Source organism: Nansenia antarctica (assembly GCF_963989245.1).
Source record: "Nansenia antarctica genome assembly, chromosome: 15".
Classification (NCBI taxonomy): Eukaryota; Metazoa; Chordata; class Actinopteri; order Argentiniformes; family Microstomatidae; genus Nansenia; species Nansenia antarctica.
Window position 1 is genome coordinate 30440157 of NC_137685.1, and position 10336 is coordinate 30450492.

The window sequence follows — 10336 nt, forward strand, 5'->3', positions numbered from 1 at the left end:
GGGGAGGGAGGAGAGGGTTAGACGCCTGAGACACCGTGGAGGACACCTGGAGGGAGGAGAGGGAGGAGAGGGTTAGAGACCTGAGACACCGTGGAGGACACACCTGGAGGGAGGAGAGGGATAGACACCTGAGACACCGTGGAGGACACACCTGGAGGAGAGGGAGGAGAGGGTTAGAGACCTGAGACACCGTGGAGGACACACCTGGAGGGAGGAGAGGGTTAGAGACCTGAGACACCGTGGAGGACACACCTGGAGGAGAGGGTTAGACACCTGAGACACCGTGGAGGACACACCTGGAGGAGAGGGAGGAGAGGGTTAGACACCTGAGACACCGTGGAGGACACACCTGGAGGAGAGGGAGGAGAGGGTTAGACACCTGAGACACCGTGGAGGACACCTGGAGGGGAGGGAGGAGAGGGTTAGACACCTGAGACACCGTGCAGGACACACCTGGAGGAGAAGGAGGAGAGGGATAGACACCTGAGACACCGTGGAGGACACCTGGAGGAGAGGGTTGGACAGCTGAGACACCGTGGAGGACACACCTGGAGGAGAGGGAGGAGAGGGTTGGACACCTGAGACACCATGGAGGACACCTGGAGGAGAGGGCGGAGAGGGTTAGACACCTGAGACACCGCGCAGGACACCTGGAGGAGAGGGAGGAGAGGGTTAGACACCTGAGACACCGTGGAGGACACACCTGGAGGGAGGAGAGGGTTAGACACCTGAGACACCGTGGAGGACACACCTGGAGGAGAGGGAGGAGAGGGTTGGACACCTGAGACACCGTGGAGGACACCTGGAGGGAGGAGAGGGTTAGACACCTGAGACACCGTGGAGGACACCTGGAGGGAGGAGAGGGTTAGACACCTGAGACACCGTGGAGGACACCTGGAGGGAGGAGAGGGTTAAACACCTGAGACACCGTGGAGGACACCTGGAGGAGAGGGAGGAGAGGGTTAGACTCCTGAGACACCGTGGAGGACACCTGGAGGAGAGGGAGGAGAGGGTTAGACACCTGAGACACCGTGGAGGACACCTGGAGGAGAGGGAGGAGAGAGTTAGACACCTGAGACACCGTGGAGGACACCTGGAGGGAGGAGAGGGTTAGGGTGACCTGGGAAGGTTACATCAGATTAACACACCTGGGAAGATTACATCAGACTAAAGCCCGGTACACAAAGATAATCTGCCCGATTTTGGCCCGATTTCCCCCTTCCGACCAAGGACAGCAAACGCTGACAGATTATCGGATGGCTCTAAAGATTATCCTACAAGATTATCCTGTGGTGTGAGGTGTGTTAAGGTGTATGTGGTGTGCTCTATTGGGAATATCGGATTACACCACACACAATACGATCAAAACTGTTCAATGCATGATTTTTTATCTCCATGTGTGGTGTCTCAGATAAATAATCTGTTAAGATTTAGAAAATGTTCATGTGTACCAGGCTTAAGACGTGGGAAGGATTCAATTACATTAACCAGACTCCCACACCTTCTGAAACATCAGACTCAACCACCTTTCAAGACTCAATTCCCTCAAGGACCCACCACGGCATAGTTTGAGACTGAACTAGTTGACGAGCTAAGTAAAAAAAATAATAATATATATATTTATTTTTTTTTTAGAGAGAGAGAGAGAGAGAGAGAGAGAGAGAGAGAGAGAGAGAGAGAGAGAGAGAGAGAGAGAGAGAGAGAGAAAAAAAAATCTGATTTGGGTCACATGTCACTGCAGTGTGAACGTAGCCATAGTGAAGACATTGAATACTGCAGATATGTTCCTATCTGACACACATCAATCAGGATACCTACCAGGTGTAACCAGGGCTTCTGGGTCTCCCTCCATCTTCCTCATCGTAGATGTTTCATGTCAAGTTGTTCAAGGTCTATTTCTATGATAACTGTTCTACTGTAAACCTCCAGCTCCATGCTGGTTCTAGCCTGCCTGTCTGAAGGCTCCACTGCCTGCAGCTGTGTGATTGCTGAGTGGTTTCAGGTGGGCTGATCAGGAGCTGTCCATGGTCCTGCACAGGACTGCGTTCAGATAGAAATACATCACATAGAACAAGACATGTGTAGAGTCATCATGAGGTCACACTGTTCTCTGTTTCACAAACACTTTATTGATATTGACACAGTCATCATCATCATCATCATCATCATCATATTAAAATTAAGGAACTTGACCAGATCTCTCTGTCTGTCCATTTGGACTTGCAGGGCTTCACAAGAGCTACACTGACACACACACACAAACACACACAGGAAAATATATGTACATAGAAATATATGCAAAATATGTACATTGGATAGATAGGCAGGTACAGAAATACATGGAAAGTGAATTTCAGAACATGTACATGTTGTATTGACAGAGGAGGAGAACTGTCTTCACATCCACTCCCTGCTATCTTACACAGAGCTACATAATACACATCTGAACTCAAACACACAACTTGACCAACTCTTACACACATCCACTCTCTCTCCTCAGGGTCAGAGACTCTGGGTCTCAGAGTTCATCACCAGTCTGACTGATAATATAATGATCCATCTGGATTGTTTCACCATCAGTTGCATTTACAGAAATACAATAAAAAGGTAATCAAATAATATAAAGAGAAATGTCATGCTTCTGTTTTGTCAGTCTATTGGACTTTTTCACATATTTCACAATGAGCAAATAACCAACTGGTTGTCATCAACTGCTGCAGACAGGATCTGAGGCAGGAGTATAAACCTACACTGACACAGTCCTGAAGACTTTACAGTCAGAGACTCCATCTCACAGGACCTGGACTGCTGCCCTCTAGTGGTCAGAGTGGGACTGACACTACACACAGAGGACACATGGCTACGTAAGCATCAAAGCTCAAATACCCAATGTGACTGACTCTTATGTACATACACTGCTGCCCTCTAGTGGTCAGAGTGGGACTGATGTAACCAGCAGGGCTCAAACTGGGGACCTCTCCCCTGGATGACACAGGGTGTATGAAGCTTGATGTGTGTGTAAAACTACATCATTACATCATGTTATGATCCATCATGTTTCAGCCTTAGGTGTTCAGTGTGATCTCCCTTAGACTAGTTTACACAGGGTCACTGAGCCATCGTACCCAACCACAAACCCTGGGTAGAGGGGCTCAGTGAATGTGGAGTGGAATGTGTGCAGGAGGGTCAGTGTGTCAGAGAAGACTCTGAAGAAGGACAGAGTGCCGGCCGGCCAGTCCAGATACACTCCTACTCTCTGGGAGTCAGAGGAGGGGACACGTATGACAGTTATCTTATTATTGTGCCAGGCAGTGTAATGGTCAGAGATGTCAGAGCACCTCAGACTCCAGGACTTGTCATTGGCTCCCAACCTACAGTCTTCATCCTTGCCTCTCCTGCTGATTCCTTTATATGTCACTCCTATATTAGTATGTTCCCTCCTCTCTACCTCCCAGTAACAGCGCCCAGTCAGACCCTCTCTACACAGCACCTGTCCCCAGTAGTCAAATCTCTCTGGGTGATCAGGATACGGCTGCTCCTCTCTTTCCCGTGTCACCTTTCTGTTGTCCTCAGACAGAGAGAGGCGTCTGTTCGCTGTGTTTGGGTCCAGTGTGAGCTCACAGGCATCTGAATGAGAAGGCCAAAATAATCATCAAATCAATACAATTGGATAAATTACAATATTCATATGAGATCTTGTTAAGCCCAGTTCACATCTATGCAACGTGACGGGTCAGTTTTAGAACGTTTAGACCGTCGTTAGAAAAAACTCTGCAACTACTTGAGACAGATGAGACAGATGGGTGGTGAGACAGATGGGTGGTGAGACAGAGGGGTGGTGAGACAGATGAGACAGGTGGGTGGTGAGACAGATGAGACAGGTGGGTGGTGAGACAGATGGGTGGTGAGACAGATGAGACAGATGGGTGGTGAGACAGATGAGACAGATGAGACAGAGGGGTGGTGAGACAGATGAGACAGGTGGGTGGTGAGACAGATGGGTGGTGAGACAGATGAGACAGATGAGACAGAGGGGTGGTGAGACAGAGGGGTGGTGAGACAGACGGGTGGTGTTACAGATGGGTGATGAGACAGATGGGTGGTGAGACAGATGGGTGGTGAGACAGATGACACAGGTGGGTGGTGAGACAGATGAGACAGGTGGGTGGTGTTACAGATGGGTGGTGAGACAGGTGAGACAGATGGGTGATGAGACAGATGGGTGATGAGACGCAACGAGACACAGATGACACAAACGGTTTCCATAACAACAAAATAAGTTGTGTTTACCCTGCAAGATGGCTGACAGCGACAGTGACATGCTGGCATTAGCTCTGATCAATAAACGGCGAAGACGCCGAGCTAGGAAATATGGAGCCGTTGAGTATGTAGCAAAATGCTTTATCTGTCAAGCCTAACACACACACACACACACTAGAGTCTAGTGTGTCTAGGCGAAAACATAAAAACACACCGCTGCACTCATATTCAGACCCCATTGTCATGACAGACCTACAAGTTGAGTAAAGCCAGCTCACTCTATAACAACAAGGGATTATCTATTGGCTACGGAGGGGTCAGTTTCATGTCACTCACAAAGATGTACCCCTTTCTAGATGAGAGTTTCAAGAATCTTGCCTACATGTCTGCAAATGTCTAGCTAACTTTTCATCTTTCTCAGCAAAAGCATGTAATAGCTCAACATAGTTAGATTAGATTAGAAGAGGTTTTACTCAAATCATTACCACAAAATTCCTAATTCCTGTTTGGCTCGGAGACACGTCGTATTAATAAGGTCCACTCCGCTTCTTGGCAACAGTTGACGCTGGTCTGTGCTACTTCCTGATTAGCTGAAGAGAAATATCAGACGTTCCATAAAATCTGGATGTTCTGCTGAGACTTGACATGTCAAATCTCTGGCGATTCCTTGCGACTGCGACTCGAGTTCCGTTGCATCGCGTTGCATAGATGTGAACTGGGCTTTATGGTAACATATTGTTTTTTACAAAATATTACTTATTAATTTAAAATGTTTTACAAGGGATTCAACTAATTCACATTTACTAATATTTTAGATTTACATATGAATACACTACTGGTGCTCTGTTTGAACTCAGCTGTACCCTGATTCTTGAGTAATATCACAGTCCTGTTCTCTACAGTGTTGGAGACTTACATTTGATCAGCCCAGGTTTGAACCAGCACCCTCCACCAGGGTCCACACTGTATCAACCACAGAAGAACATACAGTGGTTGGATGACACACTCACAATCATGTGGGAAATAGATACTGTGCATTAATCTCATTGATGCGTCCAGCCACATATTTAGCCTTTACCTGAGTGTCTGTAGTTTACAGAGTGGATCATTCTGTACAGCAGAAAGCAGCGCCAGTCCTGAGTATCCTGGGTGATTGTAGCTGAGATCCAGCTCTCTCAGGTGGGAGGGGTTAGACCTCAGAGCTGAAGCCAGAGAAGCACAGCCTTCCTCTGGGACTCCACAGAATGACAACCTGGGGAAATAGTGTCACTCCGTCTGATATCAATAATCTAATTGTTCCTCTCTAATGTACATCTTTACAGCTTTAAATCCACTTAATTTAGCAGTTGAAAGGCTAGACACCGTATTTAAGTGAAGAACAACTAGTGCATCATAATGACCCAAAATGCTCATGCTTCTACACCCCAAAAGACCTCACCTCAGTGTCTGTAGTTGACAGTGTGGACTCCCCAGTCCAGCAGAGAGCAGCTTCACCCCCCTGTCACGTAGATCATTCTGACTGAGGTCCAGCTCTCTCAGGTGGCAGGAGTCTGAGCTGAGAGCTGAGGCCAACGCTTCACAGCATCTCTCTGTGAGGTCACATCCATTCAGCCTGAATGAGGAATACAAATAAATACATGTAGTCAAACGATCACTGTGTTGCTAGAATTCATGAGTGAGAGTTGCAGAGAGTTGCAGCAAACATGGTTACATTTGTAGTCACTGGATTTCTACGTCTGGTTAGGTATAATGTATTTGGTAGATATTGGGTTAGTTGTTTTAACCAAAACAAGCAGAAGAGATCATATAACTCCTATTTTAGAGACTCTACACTGGCTTCCTGTTAAGTTCAGAATAGATTTTATAATGCTCTCACTGGCACAGCACCAGAATATCTGAAAGACCTTCTGCTAGCATATCAGCCCAATAGAGCTCTCAGGTCTTCTGACGCTGGATTTCTCTGTGTACCACATGTACAAAAGAAGAGATTTGGTGAGGCTGCATTCTCATTTTATGCTCCAGATTGTGGAATGCACTGCCAGTTTACATTAGGGATGCAACCTCAGCACATAATGTTCAAGTCAAGACTAAAAACCCATCTTTTTAATATTGCCTTTAAATGACTAAATGATAAAATGATTATTATATAATGATTAAAGCACTTTGAGCTGCGATGTTTGCAGGAAAGTGCTACACAAATAAAGGTTATTATTATTATTATTATTATTATTATCATCATCATTATTATTATTAGTGCAGTATTGTGTAGCCCCATGAGCTGATCTAAGGCCAGGTGGGTCAGGGTTTGAGGAGGGCAAACAGAGCAGCCCCCTCTGCCACCACACACACACACACACACACACACACACACACACACACACACACACACACACACACACACACACACAATAGCAATTGATTGGAAGATAATGTACATTGTCTGTCTCAATAACTGACCCTTTCTGTGCAAGTATCATTAATTCTATATAATGATACTGTAACAGACACTTTGGAATGATGTGTCTGAAAACAAGAATAGTCTAAGACCTCACCTCAGTGTCTGTAGTTGACAGTGTGGACTCCCCAGTCCAGCAGAGAGCAGCTTCACCCCCCCGTCACGTAGATCATTATGACTGAGGTCCAGCTCTCTCAGGTGGCAGGAGTCTGAGCTGAGAGCTGAGGCCAACGCTTCACAGCATCTCTCTGTGAGGTCACATCCGTTCAGCCTGAATTGAGAATAAATACAATTAAGAAAAATTATGTGTTCTATCATTTCCAGTTGCATGTTGCACCAACTGTAAACTCACTGGCCAGCTAACTTCTCATTACACTTTAGCTAAAATAAAGCTAACATACTCATTAGCTGAACTGTGAACAGCCATTCAGTTAGCTATGTTTTACTTAATGTCAGACAAAAAGTCATCATTTGATCCGCAGTGTGAGTATCCGTAAAGAGTAAATGTACAATTTCTCCAAACCAGTGTTTAGTACTCCGACTGCAACTGGCTATTTGTCGCTCATTATTGGGAGTTGAGACACAAAGCGACTGAAAATGACAGAGCAAGTCATATAATTGTGTGTCAATAAAAGATGAAATTACTTTTGACCGTTTACTGACCGTGTGCTCAACTACATTACTATTACTATGTTGTAAATTATGCATTTCTTTGTGTCAACAAAGTATGAATGAAAAGGAGGCAATCAAGGAACATGTTTTTACTTTTGACAAAGTACACAATAGTAATATGTTTTAGAATAATCATTCAATTATTTTAAGTGACCAAAATCTCCAAAAGATCATTTAGTTTTTCACACGATGTTTCTTAGGCATTGTTATGAAGAGGATTTTTTGTTGTATTTTTCATCAAGCAGCCTACTCACTAATACAATGCATTTTCATAACCCTAATTTACGTTTAATTAGAGTAATTCTGTCCATCTACTTACAGTGCCGTCTTAGAGGCTGTGAGCACTGGCAGCAGCCTCAGAAGACCCTCCTCTGATCTGGAGTATTTCTTCAGGTCAAACACATCCAGCTCCTCTTCTGAGGTTAGCAACACAAAGACCAGAGCTGACCACTGTGCAGGTGAGAGTGAGGCTTCTGAGAGACGTCCTGAGCTCAGGTAGCTTTGGATCTCCTCCACTAGAGAATGGTCATTCAGCTCATTCAGACAGTGGAACAGATTGATGCACCTCTCTGGAGAGGGATTCTCCCTGATCTTCTTCTTGATGTACTTGACTGTTTCCTCGTTGGTCTGTGAGCTGCTTCCTGTCTGTGTCAGAAGGCTTCGTAGGAGGTTCTGATTGGACTCCATTGAGAGGCCCAGGAGGAAGCGCAGGAACAGGTCCAGGTGTCCATTCTCACTCTTTAAGGCCATGTCCACTGCAGTCTTGTGTAAGTGAACCAGAGGTTTGGGTGATGACCGTAGCTTCCAGAGTGAGGATTTCTGTTTGACCAGTGGATTCTCATGGCTGTTGTTGAATTTGACGATCACAAATAAAGCAGCAAGACACTCCTGGATGCTCAGGTGCACAAAGCTGAACACCCGCCTCCGACTGGTCTTCCCCTCCACCTGAAAGATCTGAGTGCATAAACCTGAGTACACTGTCGCGTCTTTGACATCAATGCCACTCTCTCTCATGTCTTCCTCATAGAAGATCAGATGTCCCTTCTGCAGCTGACGGAATGCCAACTGTCCAAGCTGAAGAACGATTTTTCCTTCTTCAGTCTTTGTTACATTCATTTTGGCAAACTGAGATTCCAGGAAGTTTGTGTACATCTCAGTCAGAGTCTTGGGCATCTCTCCTCTCACTGCTCCACGCAACAGTCTCTCCAGAACATCAGCTGAGATCCAACAGAACATTGGATTAGAGCACATGATGAAGAGGCTCCTTGAGGACTTCACATGGTTGATGATTCTTTCGGCCAGGTTTTTATCACTGATTCTTTTCCTGAAGTAGTCCTCCTTCTGTTTATCATCAAACCCTCGTATCTCTGTCCTTTGGTGGATGTATTGTCGGGGTATCCGATTGGCTGCTCCAGGTCGGGAAGTTATCCAGATGAGAGCAGAGGGGAGGAGCTTTCCTGTGATGAGGTTTGTGATCAGGACATCCAAAGAGGCCGGCTCCGTCACGTCAGTCAGCTTTCTGTTATTCTCAAAGTCCAGAGGCAGTCGACTCTCGTCCAGGCCATCAAAGATGAAGAGAATTCTCGATTTCCTCCCCAGAATAGTAATGGTTTTCATAGCAGGGAAGGATCGATGTAACAGGTTCATCAGACTACAGTCTTTTCCTTTTATATCAGGATTCATGTCGCGAAAAGGTAGTGGAAACACAAAATGAATGTCATGATTCTGCTTTTCTTCGGCCCAGTCCAGAACATTCTTCTGCACACAGACACTCTTTCCCACACCAGCGATGCCTAGCGTAAGCAGTTTTTTCTTACATTCCTGTTTGAACATGTCACTGGTCTTGATGGTGTTTCCTGTGACTGGGAATTTGGATTCTATCCGTCTGACCTCATGCTCACTACTGACCCCTCCCCAGGCCCCTTCGATGATGTGCTGCTCGGTGTAGATCTCGTTCAAAGAGACTGAATACCCTTCTGCTGACGTCCCATCAAATATAATGGTATACTGGTCCTTAAAAAAGGATTTAAGTTCGTCTTGGACTGCACGCTGCTCTGCGTCTGGTAAAATCAATGATAGACAGAGTTCATTCTTCTTTCTTATTATCTCTGTGCTTATCGTTATTATCTCTGTGCTTATCGTCATTATATTGATTATATATGATTACTTTTATTACAATTAAATGCATCATTACTATTGTTACTTATCAGACCAAACCATCACGACAGATGGTTTGAACAATGGGAACAGTTTGTGTGTGTGTGTGTGTGTGTGTGTGTGTGTGTGTGTGTGTGTGTATATATACATCTACCCCACTCTGACAACACACAGGTGGGACTGACCTTCATGACATTGCGGTTTGTCTGCGCCTGACAGTTGCTCTGTACCTGGAAAAAGACAACAAGCCAGTTATTCTTCTGATGATTGTCATTGTCATACTTATCAACATATATCATTGTAGTTCTACTGACTTTGTTCATGTAGCAGGTGGGACATTGAGCACTTTGAGCTGCAACGTTTGCAGGAAAAGTGCTATACAAATAAAAGTTATAATTATATTATTATTATTATCAGGACCTGGAGAGCGTATAGAAAGGTTCAGGTGGAGTGACACAATGAGTCTTTTGTTCTCCTCTCCACTCTGTTGGTAAGAGAAACAATCTCTGTCTGTCATGCTTAGAGAAGATGGCCTCTGCACCTGGCAGACTGGCTGCGTTCAGCAGACCTGATCTGACTCCCAGGGGCAGCGACCTTGGGTGTCTTGTGTGAGCTGAGGCGCCAGGGCTGATGTGCTGATTATTACCATGTAACAACTGTGAATCCCTCGGTCACATCATCCGCCAATTCAACCTGGACTTCCACTGCTACGCCGATGACACCCAGATTTACATCACCACAAACTCCACCCAGAACCCACCCCTCACTCACATCGAAAACTGCATTTCAGCA

General features: G+C 45.6%; 1 protein-coding gene across 1 annotated transcript; it reads right to left on the reverse strand.

Annotated features, from left to right (window-relative positions):
* Positions 1 to 3088: 3088 nt before the first annotated feature.
* On the reverse strand, positions 3089 to 9532 carry LOC308171319 (NLR family CARD domain-containing protein 3-like; the record flags this gene model as incomplete). Its single annotated transcript, XM_080546152.1, has 5 exons — positions 3089 to 3627; positions 5177 to 5223; positions 5339 to 5512; positions 5699 to 5872; positions 7707 to 9532. 5 exons carry the CDS (start codon positions 9530 to 9532, stop codon positions 3089 to 3091), a joined length of 2760 nt encoding a protein of 919 aa, XP_080402278.1.
* Positions 9533 to 10336: the final 804 nt, after the last annotated feature.